General features: G+C 38.6%; 2 protein-coding genes and 1 non-coding gene across 25 annotated transcripts in view; 2 read left to right on the forward strand and 1 right to left on the reverse strand.

The window, feature by feature from the left end:
* RO60 (Ro60, Y RNA binding protein) overlaps positions 1-19913 on the reverse strand; it is a 33221-nt gene extending 13308 nt beyond the window's left edge. The window contains exons 1-5 of one of the 4 annotated variants that reach the window (XM_032137599.2): positions 19712-19913; positions 9698-10300; positions 2748-2968; positions 2139-2285; positions 1737-1874 (exon numbers count right to left, since the gene is read on the reverse strand). In XM_032137599.2, coding sequence (XP_031993490.1) covers positions 1737-1874; positions 2139-2285; positions 2748-2968; positions 9698-10277 — 1086 coding nt within the window. In that variant the 5' untranslated portion in view covers positions 10278-10300; positions 19712-19913. Of the gene's footprint in view, positions 1-1736; positions 1875-2138; positions 2286-2747; positions 2969-9697; positions 10301-19043; positions 19390-19486; positions 19657-19711 lie in introns of those variants that run through there. The other 3 variants (XM_032137598.2, XM_058430390.1, XM_032137600.3) reach the window with 3 other exon arrangements.
* The window catches only part of UCHL5 (ubiquitin C-terminal hydrolase L5), a 50494-nt gene continuing 46382 nt past the window's right edge, over positions 19213-23324 (forward strand). For 7 of the 20 annotated variants that reach the window (XM_058430393.1, XM_058430391.1, XM_058430392.1 and 4 more), the window contains exon 1: positions 19781-19852. In XM_058430393.1, the coding sequence (XP_058286376.1) occupies positions 19804-19852 (49 nt within the window). In that variant the 5' untranslated portion in view covers positions 19781-19803. Of the gene's footprint in view, positions 19401-19775; positions 19853-19901; positions 20081-23324 lie in introns of those variants that run through there. The other 13 variants (XM_032137601.2, XM_032137605.2, XM_032137603.2 and 10 more) reach the window with 4 other exon arrangements.
* On the forward strand, positions 21875-22009 carry LOC116458178 (small nucleolar RNA U109). Its single transcript, XR_004245240.1, has one exon. It is a non-coding gene; the product is annotated as a small nucleolar RNA U109 (small nucleolar RNA).

The raw sequence follows: 23324 nt of genomic DNA on the forward strand, positions 1-23324 counted from the left end.
GGATAGTATTGTCTTCTTAACAATATTAAGTCTTCCAATCTATAAACACAGATGTGTTTCTATTTATTCATGACTTAATTTCTTTTAGCAATGTTTTGTAGTTCTCAGTGTATAAGTCTTGCAGCTTCTTAAATTTACTCCTGTCTTTTATTTTTTGATGATACTGTAAATGGAAATGTTTTCTTAATTTCTCTTTTTGGATTGTTCATTGCTAGTATACAGAAATACAACTGATTTTTATGTGTTGGTTTTATACCCTGTAACTTTGCTGAATTCATTTGTTAACTTTAGGATTTTCTAAATACGAGATCATGGCATCTGAGGATAATTTTACTTCTTTCTTTCCTATTGCAATGTCTTTATTTCATTTTCTTGCCTTATTACTAGAACTTCCAATACTATGTGGAATTAAAGTGGAAAAATTGGGCATCCTTGTCTTTTTCTTGATTTTAGGGAAAAAGCTTACAATCACTCACCATTATGACATTAGCTATGGGGTTTAAACATTTTTGTTTTTTAAATCTCTGGCCTTTATCATGTTGAGGAAGTTCATTTCAGGTTTATATAGTGGTTTTATTTTTCATCATGAAGGAATGTTGAAATTTGTGAAATGCTTTTTCTGCATCGGTAAGATGATTATGTGGTTTTTGTCACTTCATTCTACTAATGTGATGTATTACATTGATTGGTTGTCATATGTTGTATTATCTTTGTATGCCAGGGATGAATATCACTTGGTTATGGTGTGTAATCCTTTTATTTTGCTGCTGACTTTGGTTGCTAGTATTTTGTTATATAGCAAGATGTTTTAGCTTGTGTCTTTGATGTGAGATTTCCATTACTAAAAAAACTCATTTTTTATCAAGACTGATGAGATCTATCTACCAATTAATGGGGAAAACAGAGGACCAAGTCAAAGGACCTGATAGTAAAGCAAATTTCTAAAGTTAGTGATATGGGTTGGATTTGTGTCTCCACACAAATCTTATGTTCATTGTAATCCCCAATGTTGAAGGTGGGACCTCGTGGGAGGTGACTGGATCATGGGGGCAGTTTCTAATAGTTTAGCACCATATCCCCCCTTCTGCCATGATTGTTGATATGGTTTGGCTGTGTCCTCACCCAAATCTCATCTTGAATTGTAGTTCCCATAATCCTCACATGTTCAAGGGTGGGACCAGGTAGAGATAATTGAATCATGGGGGCGATTTCCCCTATACTGTTCTTGTGATAGTGAATGAGTTCTCACGAGATCTGATAGTTTTATAAGGAGCTTCCCCCTTATGCTCATCACTTCTTCCTGCCGCCATGTGAAGAAGGATGTGTTTGCTTCCCCTTCTGCCATGATTGTAAGTTTCCCAAGGCATCCTCAGAAACAGGGCAGTAGCCACTGTGCTTCCTCTACAACCTGTGGAACCATGAGCTGATTAAACCTCTCTTCTTTATAAACTACACAGTCTCAGGTATTTATTTATAGTACTGTGAGAACTAACAGTAACTTAAAAGTTACCAAAATGATCTTAGAATAATTAGTTGCTACCCAAGGGTAAAGAGAAATACTTTACTCATAAACTTACGTGATATTAATTATATACCCACCACATATGAACTAAAGAAAAACAAATGAATACCTAATTAAAAAATGATTAAACTATTAATACCACCTTTAAAATGTATTATTACAAAAGATATTAAGTCTTGAGTCATTTGTTTTAAAACAAAAATCATATCACTACCTTAAATGTTTTATAAAAAGCAGCATCCAATGCATTCAAAATTTCTTCATCAGGGCGCCACTTCAGTTTTCCTCTGAGCCCATGACCTGTCTTGTAAGTTTCTAATGCGATCAAAATATGAAATGGATGTATACGAGCCTAGAAACAAAGTATAAGGAAAATTTTAGCAAAAAATAGTGATTATGTATACTCCTTAGATTTTTGTGTTATTGTAGCTAATAACTACATTTCATACAGAAAAGAGAAAAATGAAAATGTATTAAACTTACACTTAAGAGCCATAATGCAATTTGGTATAATGAACATCTCGAAATACCTTAAAAATGCACTGGCGGCATTTCTAAAATTTAGGAGCCACTTTTTCAGTTAGTAGTAGCTAACAAAGACAGTGATAATGCTTACCTTTTTTAATAGTTTTTCATTACACAGTTTTTCACATACTAAAGATACTTCTGAATTTCCTGGTTCAAGTACTGAATTAGCAGTCATCTTTCCTAGATTCCTTAGTAATGCAGTAAGAGGCATTTCTTGTAACAAAGCCTTCCATACCTATTGCAGTAACATAGGCAGAAATACCAGGAATTAAGGGAAAATAAATCAGTATAACATACCTATATCAAAAAATATTCATAATATAGTCTCTGAGGCTTTCATTTGGGGTTCAAAGTACTTTCACAGAATGAAAAATGTCTAAGTCAAAGGCTTATCAAAAAAGCTAACTTGTTTTTTACTAGAAAAAGGATGTGAAGTATATTTTATGAAGGAAATGCATAGATGATTTTTTTTTTAATTAGCAAGGCAGTAGATTTTCTGGAGTGAAACTAACACAAATGCCACCTACATCATGTTGGACATCATGGTAGGTGTTTTAAATAGACATTAATTTCAAGATATATTTTAAATAATTTCTTTTTAAAAGTATAAATATATAGCTACCCCAAGTTTATCCTTTTAGCACCTACAGTAAATTACTCATGTTTAATCACATGCTGTAACATATAATTCACTTACCTCTTTAGACTTTAAGTGATTTGTTAAAAGATGTTCTCTAACTAATCTATGTTCTTCTATTAGATGAATGACTTCTAGCTCATCTCTTGTGCGCTTCACTTTCTCTACAGCCTCCAGATACTTTAATAATTTTTCAGTCTCCGCAGAGAGTGCTTTTTCTTTATACAATTCATGAACTTCTTTCCAGCCCTTTGTAATATATTTGGTCACAATTGCAAGTCCTTTAACAAGATAAAGAATTGAAAAAGCATGCAGGATTACCAAGCAAAAAATAGAACATGTTTCCTCAAAATGCATTATATGATCAATATAACCAGATACACAAGAGTTAATGCCCTTACACTGGGATGCTGCTTTCCATGATATAACAATTAAGCAAATGGGGTGAAATAATTTTCTCATTCCATTATTACTATTTAAATATGAGACTTTAGAGTAAAAAAACCTGTATCCTGAGTATTTTATTATAGAAGCTTTTCTTTCTTTTCTTTTTAAAGACACCAGCATTAGAAAGTTTCAGGTCCATAATCTCAGAACAACTCATAAGAGTACAGATCTATCTCAATTAATATTGTATTGTATTGTATTATATTATATTCATTATATTCACTTGTCTCTTTTTGCTGTTGAATAAAATATATATATTTACAAACAGCAGAAGTAAGTAGAAGTGGACAGGTAGGTAGGTTCTTTTACACTGTGTTTTAATAGCTGAGAAGTATACTGGTCAAAAAAAAAAAAAGAAACAGTAACTTGTTAATTCCCTCCACAATTTCTTCCAATTGAAGCAAAAGAAAAGAGCCTTGGATTGGGGGTGAGAAAATCTGGGTTCTAGCCTATACTATGCCAATAAATGCTGGTCTTTCTGGGTCTTAGTTTCACCACTTCTGTAAAACAGCAGGGATTGGATTACAACATTAAAATGTCTATGAGGGATGGACAAATAAAATAAATAAAACCACCACGGTGAGGCCAGGCACCATGGCTCACGCCTGTAATCCTAGCACTTTGGGAGGCCAAGGCGTGTGGATCACCTGAGGTCAGGGGTTCGAGAACAGCCTGCCCAACATGATGAAACTCCGTCTCAAAAGCTGAAACTGGATCCCTTCCTTACACCTTACACAAAAATTAATCCAAGATGGATTAAAAACTTAAATGTTAGACCTAAAACCATAAAAACCCTAGAAGAAAACCTAGGCAATACCATTCAGGACATAGGCATGGGCAAGGACTTCATGTCTAAAACACCAAAAGCAATGGCAACAAAAGCCAAAATTGACAAATGGGATCTAATTAAACTAAAGAGCTTTTGCACAGCAAAAGAAACTACCATCAGAGTGAACAGGCAACCTACAGAATGGGAGAAAATTTTTGCAATCTACTCATCTGACAAAGGGCTAATATCCAGAATCTACAAGGAACTCAAACAAATTTACAAGAAAAAAACAAACAACCCCATCAAAAAGTGGGCGAAGGACATGAACAGACACTTCTCAAAAGAAGACATTTATGCAGCCAAAAGACACATGAAAACATGCTCATCATCACTGGCCATCAGAGAAATGCAAATCAAAACTACAATGAGATACCATCTCACACCAGTTAGAACAGCGATCATTAAAAAGTAAGGAAACAACAGGTGCTGGAGAGGATGTGGAGAAATAGGAACACTTTTACACTGTTGGTGGGACTGTAAACTAGTTCAACCATTGTGGAAGTCAGTGTGGCGATTCCTCAGGGATCTAGAACTAGAAATACCATTTGACCCAGCCATCCCCATTACTGGGTATATACCCAAAGGATTATAAATCATGCTGCTATAAAGACACATGCACACGTATGTTTACTGCAGCACTATTCACAATAGCAAAGATTTGGAATCAACCCAAATGTCCAGCAATGATAGACTGGATTAAGAAAATGTGGCACATATATACCATGGAATACTATGCAGCCATAAAAAAGGATGAGTTCATGTCCTTTGTAGGGACATGGATGAAGCTGGAAACCATCATTCTCAGCAAACTATCACAAGGACAAAAAACCAAACACCGCATGTTCTCACTGATAGGTGGGAACTGAACAATGAGAACACATGGACACAGGAAGGGGAACATCACACACTGAGGCCTGTTGTGGGGTTGGGGGAGGGGGAAGGGATAGCATTAGGAGATATACCTAATGTTAAATGACAAGTTAATGGGTGCAGCACATCGACATGGCACATGTATATATATGTAACAAACCTGCACATTGTGCACATGTACCCTAGAACTTAAAGTATAATAATAAAAAAAAATTAGCTGGGTGTGGTGGCACATGCCTGTAATACCAGCTACTCAGGAGGCTGAGGCAGGAGGAATCACTTGAACCGAGGAGGCAGAGGTTCCAGTGGGCCAAGATCGTGCCACTGTGCTCCAGCCTGGCCAACAGAGTGAGACTCCGTTTCAAAAAAACAAAGCAAAACAAAACAAAACAAAACAAAACAAAAAAGAAACACCACAGTGATGTAATAAAGAGTTGTTAGGGTGTTAGGGTATGGTGACTGAACAGAGTGTGCCCTGACAAGTGGTGTAGCCACATATTGACTTAGTTCTGCCAGAAGAAAAAAAAACTTACTTTCAAGAGAAGCCAGAATATGGGTTTTTATGTCTTCGATTTTTAAAGATAATGACAGGCCGGGCGCAGTGGCTCACGCCTGTAATCCCAGCACTTTGGGAGGCCGAGGCAGGCGGATCAGGAGCTCAGGAGTTCGAGACTAGCCTGACCAACATGGCAAAACCCCATCTCTACTAAAAATAAAAAAAAAAAAAAAAAAAGATAATGACAAATAATTCATTTTTACCCAAAAATATTGTATAGGCCATATGAAACACATCTCTATGCCAACTGAGCCTATTATGTTATTTTTGATCAAAATAACTTTTGATTAACTTGATCAAAAGTTAACACTAGACTGGGCACGGTGGCTCATGCCTGTAATCCCAGCACTTTCGGAGGCTGAGGCAGGCAGATCATGAGGTCAGGAGATCAAGACCATCCTAGCTAACACGGTGAAACCCTGCCTCCACTAAAAATACAACAAATTAGCCGGGCGTGGTGGCGGACGCCTGTAGTCCCAGCTACTAGGGAGGCTGAGGCAGGAGAATGGCGTGAACCCAGGAGGCGGAGCTTGCAGTGAGCAGAGATCGTGCCACTGCACTCCAGCCTGGGTGACAGAGCGAGACTCCATCTTTAAAAAAAAAAAAAAAAAAAAAGTTAACACTAACATGCAGGAACTTCTCAAGTATTGTGACTCTTGCTATCTTCCAGATTTTGGTGCAAAATCATCTTAAATGAGTAAATGTTTCATGTGAATATATCTTCTATTTTGTTTTTCCAGTGAAAATAAAAATTCCTTAAAGTGGTTTTGTCCTACCCAGTTCAGTAATTGTGCTGGCCACGCAGTGGGTGCGTATAAAAATACCATACCTGATGACTTGAATCACATTTTGACTTGTTTTGTCTGTTATAAATACATATTACAGTTAAGGCATTAAAATACTATTAATTCTGTAGCTTAGAGTTTTTCCAAATTTTTAAACTTTGAAACGCTAGGGATTCTCTGTCCAATGTGATCTTGCTATTACTAATATGGTTTCAATTATGAGTTCTGCCCTCAACAATTTCAAATTAAAGAATCCTACGTGTGGAAGTAAGTTTAGGAAACATCTACTAATTCCTCACTATATAGACCAAAAAAACAAAGCACAGAATAATTATTTTCACAAGTTCAGAAACTAATTGGTCCAATTAGAACTAGTAATGGGCAGTCTTTCTCTTGGTCTAGTACTTGTTCCACACTTCCAAGACACATCTCAACAAACAAATAAATAAAGCTGGATGCCTAAGTCCTTCTTACATTGGATCAAATATTTGGATAAAAAATTTAAATGTAAAAAATAACATTTCTTAACCAAGAAAATGTTAGGAAAAAACCACGGATAAATATGTTAGGTTGGAAAAGGCCCTTCTAATCCTAACACAAAACATAAATCTATGAAGACATGGATAAGTTTGACTACAATAAAATTCCAAACCTTAGTGCGCCAGAAATGCCCCCCAACCAAAAAAAAAGACAAGGAAAAAAAGAAGAAAAAATGCATGCACTGTATATAAATAATACATTATCAACTCCTGTAATATGAACCCCAAGTTCTTAGAACAGTGTCTATCCATAGTAGGTGCTCAATAAATATTTGCTGAGGGCCAGGCACAGTGGTTTACACCTATAATCCCAGCACTTTGGGAGGCCAAGGCAGGCGGATCACCTGAGGTCAGGAGTTCGAGACCAGCGTTACCAACATGGTGAAACCCTGCCTCTACTAAAAATACAAAAGTTAGCTGGGTATGGTGGCAGGAGCTTGTAATCCCAGCTACTTGAGAGGCTGAGGCAAGAGAATTCCTTGAGGTGGAGGTTACAATGAGCCTAGATTGTGCCATTGCCCTCCAGCCTGGGTGACAAAAGTGAAACTCCATCTCAAAATAAATAAAACAAACAAATAAATAAATACATATTTGTTGAAGGAATAGTGACCACAACTAATAGTTAAAAAGACAGTAACTAAGTGGACAAAAGGGCTATGATATAATTGTATAATTATATACACACACACATATATATTATATATACATACATATAATTATATATATGCATCCATATATAGGTATATATACATATATAGGTATATATACATATATAGGTATATATATTATATGGTATCTATACATATATAGCTATCTATATTATATACTATATATACAATATACTATTATATATTATATATACTATATAATATATATAATATATAGGTATATATATATAAAATCAGTACATGAAAAAATGAGCTTCTGCCCAAAAATGTAAATTCAAAGAAATCTTTCATGATTCTACTGAAAGAGATTAAAAAATAATGACAACAGTCAGTGTTCAAATGTGGGTACACTGATCCCTTTCACATACTGTTTGTGGATTTAACCATTATGAAAGTATGTACTCTATGCAAGTGTTTTCATTGTAGTATTTTTGTAACGGTATAAAAAAACCAGAAACAACTCTAGTCAATAAGAGACTAGCTAATAAATTACAGTCATACAATGGTATATATGCAACTATTTCTACTGACCTGAAAAAAACAGCAATAGCAATAGCAGTAATATACTTTTTACTGAAACATAGAAGGCATGTAACAAAATTTAGTGAAACACAGTAATATATGTTTAGGAAAAATCTGGAATAAATTACAACATCTGATATACAGCAAGGGCCCTCAACTCCCAGGCTATACATGGATACCAGTCCATGGCCTGTTAGGAACTGGGCTGCACAGCAGGAGGTGAGCAGCAGGCAAGTGAGCTCCACTTCCTGTCAGATCAGTAGCTGGGCATTAGTCTCACAGGAGCATGAATCCTACTATGGTCTGAGCATGTGAGGGATCTAGGTTGTGCTCTCCTTATGAGAATCTAATGCCTGATGATCTGAGGTGGAACAGTTTCATTCTGAAACCGCCCTGCCCTCCCCGCTGTCTGTGGAAAAACTGTCTTCCACAAAACTAGTCCCTGGTATCAGAAAGGTTGGGGACTACTGATATGCAGTTACTTCTTTTGAAGAGCAGGACTGCATCATATTTTTCTGTATTATTCAACTATTTTAAAACATGTAATCTAATAAAATCAAAATAAAATGCTTGTACATATAATATTTGCAATTTATTTACATTTCATTTGAAAAACCCCAGTTATAGTTAAAAAATGGTATGTTAGGAATTACTGGAGATTCTGTGTATAAAAATATGTGTGGAAGGGAGAAAGAGAGAACCAAAGTGTATTCTACTACATGTTAGGTGTTGGGACATTTAGTCTCCATAATTGTATGCTTATTCTCCTTACCCTCCTTTTAATAGATGAAGGTCAGAAACTCAGCTTAACTTACTTGGCTTAAGGCCACAGAACTGAAATGTGAACCCACCCTTCTGAGTGGCTGTCTTTTCAAGTTTCACTTCTGGTGCAAAACAAAAAAAGTCAAATTTTGGACGTGTTCATTTTTGTGGAACTTCACACTTCAAATTACTCCTGCCCAAGAGTTTTTCTTATTTCTTTTCTTAAAAGGACCAGTAATTATTATGGAGCCAACTAACTTTTCAAAAGTCTCTTTCCATAGATACAGAAAAACCGCCCCAAGTTATTATGTCCCCTGACTGACTGCCTGAAGACAATTAACTTCCTGAATTGTTAAGTTCAGCACTGTATCAGGTATATCCCTTTAGGTTCCATGGAAGATGGGTTCCTAGGAAGACGGGGAGGGAAAAAAGGAACGGGCTAGGGCGGTGGGTACAGCATGGCCATCTGCTACCTCCTGGCAAGGAGCTGTTTTGCTTATTGCAACTTTTCTTTTTTTTTACTTTTCTACTTAGCATTTTATTGGTTACAGAGTAGTTTTCTATACATAATCTTATGGAACAGCTGTGTACACTCACCTAAGTTTTACAGACGATTATACTGAGACCAAGTTTGAATATCTGCTGAGTAACTGGCAAAGCAGGAACTCAAAAGCAGCTCCTTCTAATGATTGTACCCATATCCAAGGCTTATTGCAACTTTTAATCTTGTCCCTGCTACTTACACAGTCCATAATCACTTGGGTGAGCATTCCAGTTAGGACGGTGGCATTTTAAGATTCAGAATATTAACCTGTAAACCTGTCATTTGATTCTTGATTATTAATGTCTGGATTGCCTGTGGTAGGGGTGTAATCCCAGGAAGGCATTAAACATATGTGAATTAATATATGTTTTGAGAATGAAAGGGTATTTCTAGAAAATATTACACACTTGTCTTATGTTAAATAAAAATTTGCTATTTATTGGATATCCCTTACCCACCCTTCTTCCCAATGAAGATCTTATGCTTACCTTCACTGGAAGGTTTAAGATGTGACAATCTTAACAGATCTTTGTGAGACCAGCCATTTCTCTGTTTATATTTTGTAACTGCCAGAGCAAGGGCCATGCCACCTTTCTCATTGTACCAGTCCGCTATAGCCTTCCGGAGGGCACGACCCCACATGCCACATTTCATGCTTTCCTTCAGATCTTTCTTAAACTGGATAAAAGTAAAGAGATGGGTAGGAATGCGACAAACTTCAGAAACAGCTTTAAATGCTGCTTGTTTTGTGCTTATGTCGGAGCACTGGGAACAAATGGCAAGTGCAAAGAGCATAGGCTCTTGCTTTGTGGTTCTGCCTTCTTGACTAAATGACTTTATTTCTTGTATCACTTCACATCCTCTGCCATCTTCAATCAATCTAATTAAAGCTTCAGCATTTTCAAGGCCCAGCTTCTGTTCTTTGATATAGTAAGTCCCACCTTCAGAACCGAAACATAAGAACCGGTGTAGTCGATTCATGTCAGTGACTTGCCATACATATCCATCCTGAGAATTGGCTATCTGCTTCTCATTCAGTGGCTGCATTTGGTTTATAGATTCCTCCATTTTTTTTTTTGTCTTTAGGAAACCTATCAAAAAGGCAAAATGTTATTACAACTAGATGGGCACAATAAAATTACAAAAGGAAAACAAAATGTAGGTTTACTGAAATGTTATTAACTCTTTTAATTTAAAAACATCTTTTAAGTTCCACAGTCTTTCCCTTAGTACAAAATCAATATAAATGTCCTGAAGAAAAATCAGGAAAGGCAGAAAATGAAAGAAAAAACCATATCTGAATACTTTGAAATGACTACTGGTAATATCTTCAGTTTTTAAAGTGTTTTTGTTTTGTATTCCTATTTTTATAATCTAAAGAAACTAAAAGCCCTTCACAGCAAACAAACAAGATTATAGCCACAGTGGTATGATAATCAGAAGCAACTGAGGCATCACATTTTTAAGATACAGTGTGCTGCTTCAGAGATTAAGCAGGTAGATCAGTATGGCATCTTAAGGCCCACACAGAGAATAAAAGAAGGGAGGGCAGCAATAGTAGCTGGCACTAAGTAAGAAAGATCATACTCCCTGAAGAATTGTGTAAACATTTTTGGTTGCCTATCTAACATTCATTCTCCCCCCTTCTCTCTTCTCTTCTTGGCCTCATATCCTTCAAAGGAGGCTAGGCCTTTCCCTAGCCCCAAGGGATGGATCTTTATTGCTCTAAGCCAGTGGTTCTCAAACTCAGTGTACATCAAAATTACTTGAAGTACTAACTGAAACACAGATTGGTGGGTCAGCCCTCTCAGGCACTGCCCTGAGTTTCTTTCATAATTTAGTAGGTCTGCAGTGAGGCCTAAGCATGTATACTTATCACAAGTTCCCAGCTGATGCTGCTGCTGCTGCTGCTCGACCCAGGCCCAATAATCATGGTGCTCTCCTTGCCACATGACTGGTATAGGGAGTTGGGCATGTGTCATGACTCTGGCCAGTATGACATGACAAGTCAGCTGGGAACACTTTTGAGGTCTTCTTCAGTCTTAAAAGGGGGCTCAGGCTCTTAAAAAGAAATGTTCCCTTTTCTGCCTTCTGACATTTTCATTTGCAAGTGATGCCTGGAGTGGTAACAACCATCTTGAGACCTTGAGATAAGCCAGTTTAAGATGGCACACCAATATATACAAGATGGCAGAACAGAAAAAACAAAGAACCTGGGTCCTTGATATCGGGTTACCTGAAACTGCCCTGCTTATACATTTCCTATTATGTCATAAATGTATCCCATTGTTTAAGCCATTTTTAGGTTTACTGTTCTATGTCATCTGTAACTACCCTCACTCTACTTCCATTAGCTCTAAAACTCCTAGAACTAGCTGTCTAGAAACAATATCCCTCTTTATCCTTCTAATGGAGGAACCACAATTGTCACTTCTTCATCAGTCCACCACTATTGTTACTACAGTATCACAGTTTATTGAGGTCCTTCAATCTGTCATGTTATTTCGGTGCACTGGGCTTCTGTCCATGGCTAACGAAACAGCACAACCAACAAAAACTTAAACCAGCATTTACTGAATACATACTATGTGTAAGACATGAAGGCAATTTCTCTGCCATTAAAGAGACTAAAAAAAAAAAATTGGGGCCGGGCGCAGTGACTCACACCTGTAATCCCAGCACTTGGGGAGGCCGAGACGGGCGGATCACGAGCTCAGGAGATCGAGACCATTCTGACTAAAATGGTGAAACCCCATCTCTACTAAAAATACAAAAAATTAGCCAGGCGTGTTGGCAGGCGCTGTAGTCCCAGCTACTCGGGAGGGAGGCTGAGGCAGGAGAATGGCGTGAACCTGGGAGGCGGAGCCTGCAGTGAGCCGAGATCATGCCACTGCACTTCAGCCTGGGGGACAGAGTGAGACTGCGTCTCAAAAAAAAAAAAAAAAAAAAAAGAAAGAAAAAAAATTTTTTTTTTTCTCCTCATCACAGGGAAATCACACTCATTTGTGGAGATAGAATCACAATGCAAACTGTAATTACGTGCTGTAGTAGAAAAGTATTATGAGCGAGCAAGGGAGTATAAAATAATATTGTCTCAATAATCCAGAAAGATTTGTGCAGAGAAGGCAAATTGTGATTAAGTGCTGTAGTAGAAAAGTGAGTGAGCAAGGAAGTATAAAATAATACTATCTAAATAATCCAGAAAGATTTGAGCAGAGAAGGCAAACTAAAAAACTGATAAAGTTTAGGGAAGGCGCTCCAGGAAGAGGTTTCTGAAATCCCAATCTGTCTTTATATTCTAGAAAAGAAACTAAGCATCCTGTAGAGCCATAAAGACATGTTGACAGATATGGTCATAACCTAAAGAGGAACACAAGATAAAAGAAGTTTTGTTTTGAAGATCATCCTTACTTGAACATGTTTATATATTACAAGGAAGGCTAAGGATAGAATCTTGGTGAATATTAACAATTAAGACCTAATGAGAGAAGGGCCTTTTAAAGAGAGACGGAAAAGGAGGTGCACAGAGTTGAAGAAAACCAACAGAGAATAGTATCATGGACCACAAGGAAGAGAACTTCAAGGAGTGAATGGTTGGTAATTTCAAATGGTCAGAGGAAAAGTAAATAAAAGGCTAGAATATGACCATTGGATTTAGCAAGTAGGAGTGACTAGTGAGAGCAACTGCAGTAGAGTGGTACAAGAAGTAGCTTGATTACAGTGAGATCAGGAGGATATGCAGTGAGGAAGAAACTTCACAGCTAGACTACTCTTCTATATGTAGTCTATAAGTAGACACATACTTATAAACTATGAAGGAAAGTAAGAGAGAGGATGGGACTTAGAGGAAAAATCTTTTTACCTTTTTCAATGGGAAGATGCTAAGATTGAAAGATTCAATTTGGAGAGCTGAAGATACAGTAGAGAAGGGGGATAACTGAAGGAATTTCTTAAAGAAATGAGAATGAGCTTGGAGCATCCAGGCTGACACTGGCCTACTGACAGCAAAAGAGATATTTCCTTTATCTTTTAAGGATAAAGAGTATAGGTAAAGATAGATTTGTGGGAGTGAAGGATAAGGAAACTGAAGACATTCCCCTCTGACAGGAGATGCAGAATGCCAAATGGTATGTGGAGAAGTTTGGTAGAGAGGGGAGGAATGAAAGACTGGGTCTCAGAGAGGGGAACACATAGTGGTGTAGGGATAAGTGCATGGGAGAATGAAGAGCCTCACATTTTGAATGTGACTGAGGGGGACAGTGATCTGAATTGTGTTCGGAATATTAGTGTCGATATTCCAAATAAAACTCTGGTATAAATTTGCTTATGTTAGTGGAAGCCTAGGTCTCAGGTGGCATCAGAGATGTAATGATCATATTAGTCATTAGGGACAAATTTATAGTTACTGAATACAGCATAGGCAGAAACTCCTGGTGCAGTGGATGCCTGTTCTCCTATTTATTATTATCCTCTTTTCAATTTGGCTTTTATCTCTACCTTTCAATCCAAAACACTTTAAGACGACTAACATGCTTCTCAAAGACTGATACCTTAATTGCCAATTCCAGTAGAAAATGTTATGTTTTTCTGATCTTTACATTACATAGACTTTGCTAGTCTCTCCCTCAGCTTTCATAAAAACAGGCTCTGGTGGCATTTCAACCTGTCTACTTCTGCTTATTAGTTATATTTGTTAGATGAGTAACACTGAAATGACATCTAATGTCACATAATTCTACTACACCTGCTTTCCTGCACCAAGGCCCAAGTGGTGGGATTTAAAAGGTTCCAAACCAAACCTCAAAATTCCCTCTCCCCTCAAATTCTTTTCCTTGTATTATTCATTGTGACCACATGTAGCTACATTATTGGTTCCCTTGAGAGTAGAAACCAAATCTTATCATTTTGGTCTCTTCTTTTGTATTGCTTTTATGTAATTAGTAATACATACTTAAAGCCAAATATCACTAAAGTTGACTTTCTGAACCATTTGCCAAATAATTATGCACAATTGGTTTCTCTTTCCCATAACACATTTTGAGAATAAAAGCCTCAATATTTATAATGCAAAATATAAAACAAGTCTTTAAGATAAATTCTGTAATCAGAATGATAAATGTACTATATGCAGGTAGTGAAAAATATAATCAAGAAAAAATAAAGTTCTAAAGAAAGGTAATGAATACTGAGTAAAAATGTCATCTAAGAAAAATATTTCTGTTTTTCTAACATATTTAATACTAGGTATTCAAGTACTTTTCTAGAGCAAGCAGCAAAATGAACTTTTAAATCTATGAAGGATGTCTAAGAGGTAATCTCTAAGTGTAATCCTTGTAATTCCTATTAGAAGAAATAAAGTTAATTATTCATGGACTCTTCCTTTTGCATGTTATGATATAAATGACAACTCTGAGGACATATCCTTTCAGTATTTCTGCAGCAGAAACTGCTTAGGTTTTCCTATGCTTCTGCGACTGTACTTTCCAGAGTGCAACATAAAACAGTGGAACACATAACATTATTAGCAGCCAGGGCACCTTCCTACTTGATTATATAAATTTACCAGGGTCATATTCATATTTTAAAAGACAGAAAACAGAGTAACATGTCCCAAGTTACTCTCCTTCTTGTCACTGAGTGTGATACACAAATAAACTCAAAATTTGGCAAAGTGATGTGATACTGTGGCATCTTATAAGAGAGAGTATCTGGTCTTTGGACATAATACCCAGCAGAAAGTTTCAAAAACCCGTGGTATTTCCTGAGAAACAGGAGTGTCTTTGTTACATTAATGAGGTAACATGGGCCCCTAGGTAGCTTCAGGATGGGGGCTAATCACTAGAAAGACCAACCATATGTTTAGAGGAATAAACTGGTCAGGCCAACCTTCTAGGAAAGGAGGAGGACTTGAGATCAAGTTCAGTCATGTAGCTAATGATTTAATCAATCATGCCCATGTGATGAAACCTCATAAAAACTCTGTTCATCGATACTCAATGGAGCATTCTTGGTGAACAAAAACTGACGTGCTGGGAAGGTGATCTGCCCACATTTCACAAGGATGGCATGGAAGTTCTGCATCCTTCCTTTGCCCCAGACCTTGCCATATGTGTCTACTTCCTGTTTGGCTGTTCCTGAGTTGTATCCCTTATAATAAAACTGTAATTGCAAGTAGAGCACTTTCAGCGAGTTATGTGAGTCATCCTAGTGAATTATCAGCCTTGAGGGGATTATGGGAAGTCTTGAATTTGTAGTCCTCAGGGCAGAAGTGTGAGTAGCCTGGGGACCCCATTTACACCTGGTGTCCAAATTAATGGCATTCTTAGTGGGGACCTTGTCCTTTAATTTGTGGGATCTGATGCCAACCCTGGGTAGCTAGTGTCAGAACTAAACGGAAGTGGGGGACACCCAGCTGGTGCTACAGAATTAGTGTTGGAACACAGACACCAAAGGCAAAAGTGACAAAATAAAAAAATAAACTGGACTTTATCAAAATTTAAAACTTGTATTTCCAAGGACACCATCAAGAAAGTGAAAAGACAACCCAAGAATAGAGAAAATATTTGCAAATCATGCATACAGTGACTTGTATCTAGAATATATTAAGAACACTTACAACTTAATAATAAAATGATAAGTAACTCAAGTAAAAATAGACAAAATATGTGAACAAATATTACTCCAAAGACACACAAATGGATAAAGAATCTGAAAAGGTGTTTTTCCAAAGAAGATTATCAAATGGCCAGTAAACACATAAAAAGATGACGAACATCATTAGTCATCAGGGAAATGCAAATCAAAAACACAGTAAGATATCACTTCACATCCACTAGGACAGCTATAATCAAAATAATAATATTAAGTGTTGGTGAGGATTTAGAGAAAATGAAACACTCATATACTGTTGGTGGGAATGTAAAATAATACAGCCGCTTTGGAAAACAGTCTGGCAGTTTCTCAAAAGCTTAAATGTAGTTAGCATATGACCCAGGAATTCCACCACACACCTAAGAAAAATGAATACATGTATCTACACCAAAAGTTATATACAGATGTTTTTATCAACATTATTCATAACAGTCAAAAAGCAGAAGCAACCCAAATGTCCATCAACTGATGAAGGGATGAAAAAAATATGGTATATCCATACAATGGACTATTATTAGACAATAAAAAGGGACGAAGTACTGATACATGACACAATGTAAACAAACCTTGAAAACATTATGCCAAGTCAAAGAAGCCAGTCAGAAAAGGCCACATATTGTATTACAATTCCATTTATATGAATTTTCCAGAGTAGGTAAATTCATAGAAATAAAAAGTACATTAGTCTACGGTTGTCAGAGGCTGTGGAGTTGGGGGAACACTGGGAAGTGACTGCTAATGGGTAGGGGATTTCTTTTTGGGTGATGAAAATGTTCTGAAGTTAGTGGTGATGACTGCACAACTCTGTGAATATACTAGAAACCAATGCACTGGATACTTTAAAATAGTAAACTTCATGATATGTGAATTATATTCTAAAAATCTATTATTAAAAATACAAACATAAACTGGCCAGGTAAAATATATTTGGAAAGTTATTTAAATAAACAAGCACTTAAATAACTCTGCTATTATCTATATCAGAATGGAGAGCACCAATACAATTGATTACACAAAAATTATATTTAGCCCTACAATTTTTATATTTGACTTTTAAAAGCAATTTGAGATACACACAGACATACACAGCAACTTAATTTCTTCTTTCTCCAACTGCCATCATCTCCTGCCTCAAAGCTTAAGCTTCATTATCAGTGGTTTAGAAGGCAATTGGGCAGTGAGTGAGGTCAGAACCTGGTCATCAGTTAATCCATTCCGGGATAATCAAGTGTTGTAAATCCAGATTAACAACAAAAAGATATAGTTAATTCTTTGGATGGGCCTGACCTATCTATCTAGTGCTCTTAAAACACACCATACAACTAATGTTGTATTAAATCTCCATAAGTTAAATTCTTGAGAAGTTAAATATTACAATACTATACAATATTAAAAGCTTGGACTTTTTTTTTTTTTGAGACAGAGTCTCACTCTGTCGCCCTGGCTGGAGTGTAGTGGTGCAATCTCTGCTCACTGTAACCTCTGCTCTCCAAGTTCAAGCGATTCTCCTGCCTCAGCCTCCAGAGTAGCTGGGATTACAGTCGCCTGCCACCGCATCCGGCTAATTTTTTGTATGTTTAGTAGAGACGGGGTTTCACCATGTTGGCCAGGCTGGTCTTGAACTCCTGACCTCGTGATCCACCCGCCTGGGCCTCCCAAAGTGCTGGGATTACAGGCGTGAGCCACCGTGCCCGGCCAAGCATGGCCGCATATTAAATTGGTTGTGGATATTTTATACAATGTCTATTTCTCTACTTTAAAAATTTAATTTAGAATGCAAAATCAGGAAATGCTAATATTATATAATAGCACTTGTTTCACAATCATCAGAACTACAGCATGTACAATATCTTTTATCAGTACTAATATGTTATTTCCAAGGAATCCTACATTTTTCTTGAATTTACACATCTCAGTATCTTCCAAAGTCTCTTTATAATTTATTTGAACATGCTGCCTTTCATCTCAAGAAGTCAAACACATTTGCAGATTATTCCTTTTTAAATGAAGTCAAAGCTGACATATCTATAAGAGTGCATGACAAATGTAAAGAAACAATACTACAAAAATGGGCTCATGGTAGAGGTTTGTTTACCCATGATACAGGTATTTGAATCCACTGATCAATGTGATGCTATAAAAACTGATGAGGAAGGAACTGTGGCAAAAATGACAGCAGGCTAGTCTGAGGGGAGCTGCCAACTGGTTGCCACGTGGTATGGAACTAGTAGTTGCCAGATCTCATTTTCCTCAAAGATCCAGAAATCTGGCTTTTTATGTAAACTCTCAGGATTAAATGTTAACATAATGAAAGGCATTTTAACCCCCTTCTCTGCTTACTTCTAGATTGTGCCAAAGGCTAAATTTTCAGTTTGGTCTTTCTACAATAGGTACCATGTTAATTAAGTTGGGTATCAAGTAAATTTTAGTTTTGATGTATTTTGCACAGAAAACATTTTCAAGTTCATAGCAATATTACAGATTAAAAAAAATACCACAAACTACTTCGGGCTCTGATGCCAATCATTCTGGACTCTTGTGCCTCTTAAACTTTTCCAATGAAGTATCTCAAGGAAATATACTGAACAGAATCCCCCCAGTCTCCAAGTTAAGGGCAGAGTTTCCGGAGATAAACTTCAAGAAAGTTACAAAAAAAATTTTTTTTAAACCAACACTTCATACAAATTTTGGCTTCTACCCCATAGCGTACTCAGGCTTCTTTTAATACAAAAGCTGCTCTGTTGCTTCCCTCAATAAAATTTACCATGTTTATTTCATGGCTTCACATAATCTGTAGCACAAGGCTCCCTAACTCCATGGCTCCCTAACTCCATGGCACAGGTCACCTATTTGAGAAGGAAGGAGTCAGAGTTTTATCCACTAAAACATTTTTTTTTTCTGGAAACCAAAGGTCTTTCTTGAAATATGTAGCTTTTAAGGAGTAAATATACACTTAAAGTCTTTAATCTACTCTTAAAAACTTTAATCTTAACACTATAGTATTCTGTAAGAGCCTGTTGAATGAGGGCAATTTAGTAAATATTTAGTAAATACTTGGTTTAACTCATCATCCAGTTTTAGAACCATTCCAAATGTTTTTAGATTAATACACGACATTTGTTTTCAACCTAATTTTCCCTTGACGCATCCCCTTCCACCAGTCTAGCAGCCCCATGGACAAACCTTTCTCCTCCCCCTCGTTATTCCTCTATGATAAATTCACCCTGTCTTCCCACAAAGATCCTTCTTCCAAAACCCAGATCCCGGGCGACGCCTCTCCGCGCATTAGCCGCGGGAGGAGGAGAAAGAGGAGGAGTAAAGCAGGCCCTCTCGACGTCGGCCTGTGGGGAGCGATGCCGACAAGCAGGAGCGGTCCCGGCTTCGCAAAGGGCCCACCCTCAGGAACGGTCCGGCCGGGCCTAGCGAGGATGTCCCTACCGCGATGCTGGTTCCGTTACCCAGGGTGGGCAGGCGCGGAAGCGGGGCGGTGGACAGCGATAGTTTCGCTGCATTTGCCCAGCCTCAACCCCTGGGATGCGGGTGAGAGACATGGAGGACTGGTCAGACTTTGCGCGTCCCTGGGGCTGCACAAAAGGCTCCCAGCCGGCCTCCCGCAATGTCCTCACCTGTACCTGGCAGCCGACCCCCTGGACCCGCAGCGCCGCCAGAAGTCCTGAGCAGCGCTGGGAAACGACAAGAGACGGCAGCCTGACGGCAGCGACAGCGACAGCAACAGCAACAGCCCCACTGCCGCCGGGGCTTCCAGGTTCTGTTCCCGGGAACGACTCCTGTCCTGCCCCTCTTCTTTTGCCCCGCCTCCTCCCCAGAGGGGCGAGGGTCCCGGATGTTACCTCCTTCGGCGCTCTGAATCCCCGCCCTTTCTTCTCAGGCCCCAGCCCTTCCGAATCCGCTACGGGTGCTGCAAGGCCTGGGAAGAGGTCCGATGTCTCTAGGGTGGCTAGAGCGTCCTCCCGCGCTCCGTCGCGCTGCAGGTGACGGCGCCCGGAGGCTGTCGGGAAGTAGGCGGGGTGACGTGTGGTTGACGAGCTCGGCGGCGGTTTTGCTGAGATCTGTGGCCGGCGGCAGCTGGTGCGGGGGGCAGCCGAGAGCGAGAGGTGGATCGGGGCGGTGTGTGGCCGGGGCCATGACGGGCAATGCCGGGGAGTGGTGCCTCATGGAAAGCGACCCCGGGGTCTTCACCGAGCTCATTAAAGGATTCGGTGAGAACCAAGGGGACCGTCCTGGGCCTGGGGTCACGGGAGGAGGCCCAAGCTGGGCATGGAGTGGTTCCCTGCGGCCACCGCCGCCCCGCGTCTGGAGAGATGACCTCAGGAACCTGGAGTCCGGGTGGGGGAAACGTAGGTGTTCTGCCCTCTCCTCAGCTCGAGACAGTAGCGTTTCCACAGTAATTTGAAGAGCCACACCACGAGGGCAAGGATCGTGTCTGTCTTGTGCCTGCTACATCCTCAGGACCTGGCACCCAAATCCTGTAACTGACTTGAGGGCCCTCGCTCCCCAAGCTCTTAAGCACATATTGTCCTTTGCACTGCCCCTTCTCTGCGGCGCGCACCTTATCCCGGGCCGGTGTGGTCAAGTGCATTGCTCAGGCCATTAGTCCTGCAGAAGCCACCCTCGGGTGTGCCTTCTCAAGGGTGAGGTGTCTGCGGCGCAAGCCGCCCAGGAACTCGAGATTCTGGTTACTCAAAGCAGAACGCCCTGAATGTGTGAATAGCTCTTCGGGACGTCCACACACGCTGACTGCGTGGGCCTGAAAGGCCACTTCACTGGTTCCGCTCTCTGCTCATTTCTGGCTTCCGGTGAAGTGGGTTTTCTTGAGCTAGTGTTCTAGATTAGAGGCCACATGCTTTCCTCACAGTGTCTCTCTGGCTGTATTTAGTGCCTTCCGTCCTAAATAATCAACACATTTTACTTTTTATCCTTCCCTATTTATCTTGTTCTTAGTCTCTTCTTTGGACAGTACGTTTTTATCTGTTATATTTCCCAAGTATTATTGACTCTACGGTGTTAAAACTTTTACGTGGGATTAACAATTAAACGTTGATGTAGATATTGCCTATTGTACACAGCTTAATATTTGGAATGTCATTTATCAAGCGTATGTTGTTCATCTTCTATATCTCAGCACAGTGGTAAGGATTGGGAAATTTTCTTTTCTTCTTTTTTTTTTTTTTTTGAGACAGAGTCTCGCTGTGTCACCCAGGCTGGAGTCCAGTGGCGTGATCTTGGCTCACTGCAACCTCCATCTCTCGGGGTCAAGCGAATCTCCTACTTCAGCCTCCCGAATAGCTGGGATTACAGGCATGCGCCACCATGCCCGGCTAATTTTTTTTTTTTTTTTTTTTTTAGTAGAGACAGGGTTTCACCATGCTGGCCAGGCTGGTCTCAGTTCCTGACCTTGTGATCCACCCGCCTCGGCCACCCAAAGTGCTGGGATTACAGGCGTGAGCCACGCGCCCAGCCAAGGATTGGGAAATTTTCATATGAATAAACTATAACTGCTGTTTCGAATAATTGACAGTCAAACTATAATATGGTGTGTTAATTGCTATGTTAGAGTATATACAAAATGTTAAAAGTACACAGGTCGTGGAGGAGCACAGGCAGAAGAAAAAGCATAAACAGTAGTGATGTTAAAGTATATGGCTTAGCCAACAGCTAGCAAAGTGACTAGAACATAATGTAACAGACTGGAAGAATATTTATTTGGATCTGAAACTGAAAAGATAAACTGAGGCCAGATTGTATGCCATGTTGTATAGTTTGAGTTGCCCTGTAGTGACTGGGGATTTACCTATCAAATATATTTTAATGCTGAAATGACATTATTTTCATAATTAAGGTTTATTGTGCTTTTAAGTGTGCAGGGCAGGTTGGAATAAAGTGAGAGAAGCTAGACATCTCTTAAAATGGTTGGAGTCCGAGATGATTGGCTAAACTAGTGGGTTAGGAAGGAGGAGTTAGATTCAATAAGTTTGCTATATTTAAATCAACAGTCGCATGTGGAAATGTCTGCTCTTCATTCCTTTGGGAGCAGAAATACATCCATAACATGCTAAATTAAAAAAGGAGTTCTCAGGGCTGCCAACCTTACAGTAGAGGTTGAGTGGTAGTATATTACTCCTACATAAGAGAAAAAAAAAATCAAAAGGACTGCTTACTAGACGTTGGGGGAAAAAAAGAGGCAAAAATAACTCCCTGGTTTCTAGCCTGGGTGGCTGGTGAAACACTCTTACAAGTGAAGAGCAGGCTTGATGGACAAGAAAATGGATTCAGATTTGGACAGACAATGAGTTTCACATGTCTGCAGATTTAGTCATATATTTTACCTTCAAAACCTTAACAATATGTTAAAGTTAACTTTCAGAAATATTATACTAGGTAAGTTTGTTTACTCCTTCAATTTCATATGTGCAGAAAACTTGGAGATCATGCATGAAAAAATGATATATAAATTCATCTTCTATACATGCACATGTGAAAAAGCAGTAGCTATTAATAAATTGGCTTCATTAGCAGAAGAACCTGCAAAAAATTAAATGATGGTAGTTTATGTCACCATCAGATGCTTCAAAGAGAAAATCAATTTATTCCAATTATTTCCATCATTTTCATTTTTTTCACCCAATTTCTAGATTTAAAAAAGATTTTGGCTGTTGATTCTTTCAAAAATGAAATACCTGTATTGTGAATGCTGTCATAAATTCATTTCAAAAGTTCCATCACTAAAAGGGAAATGAATTGTAGATGCAGTAAGTATGTAAATACAGATTTTGGTGGAATGTAGTATCATTAAATTAAGAAACTGGTGGAGCAGAACTGTACTTTTAATTGGTATGGTCCACAGATAATACATATGTGTGCCAAAACAAACTGTGATGGTCTGTTAAAAACAGAAGCTATAAACATTTGGTTACAGCCAAGATAGAGTAATGGGGACTGGATTCATTTTTCTTACAACAAACCAATGACCCCAGCTTTCATTTTATTATAAGAAAGTAGAATACCTAAAGTAAGCAGATGACAGGAAATAATAAAGATCAGAGTTGAAATTAGTGGAACAGAAAAGAGAAAAAAATGGAGAAAATACGTGAAACTAAGAGCTGCTTTTTTGGGAAGATCAATGGAATCACTCTTGCCAGACTGATCAGAAAAAAGAGATGTTCCTGTATTTCAGTATAGGAATGAGAGAGGTGACATCACTACAAATTTTACAAATATTAAAAATAATATTATGAACAACTATGCCAATAAATTTGACAATTTAGATGAAATGTACAAATTCCTTTAAAGACACAAATTACCAAAGTTCACTTAAAAAATAGATAACCAGTGGCCGGGCGCGGTGGCTCACGCTTGTAATCCCAGCACTTTAGGAGGCCGAGGCGGGCGGATCACGAGGTCAGGAGATCGAGACCACGGTGAAACCCCGTCTCTACTAGAAAT

This window comes from Hylobates moloch, unplaced genomic scaffold, assembly GCF_009828535.3.
Source record: "Hylobates moloch isolate HMO894 unplaced genomic scaffold, HMol_V3 SCAFFOLD_18, whole genome shotgun sequence".
Classification (NCBI taxonomy): Eukaryota; Metazoa; Chordata; class Mammalia; order Primates; family Hylobatidae; genus Hylobates; species Hylobates moloch.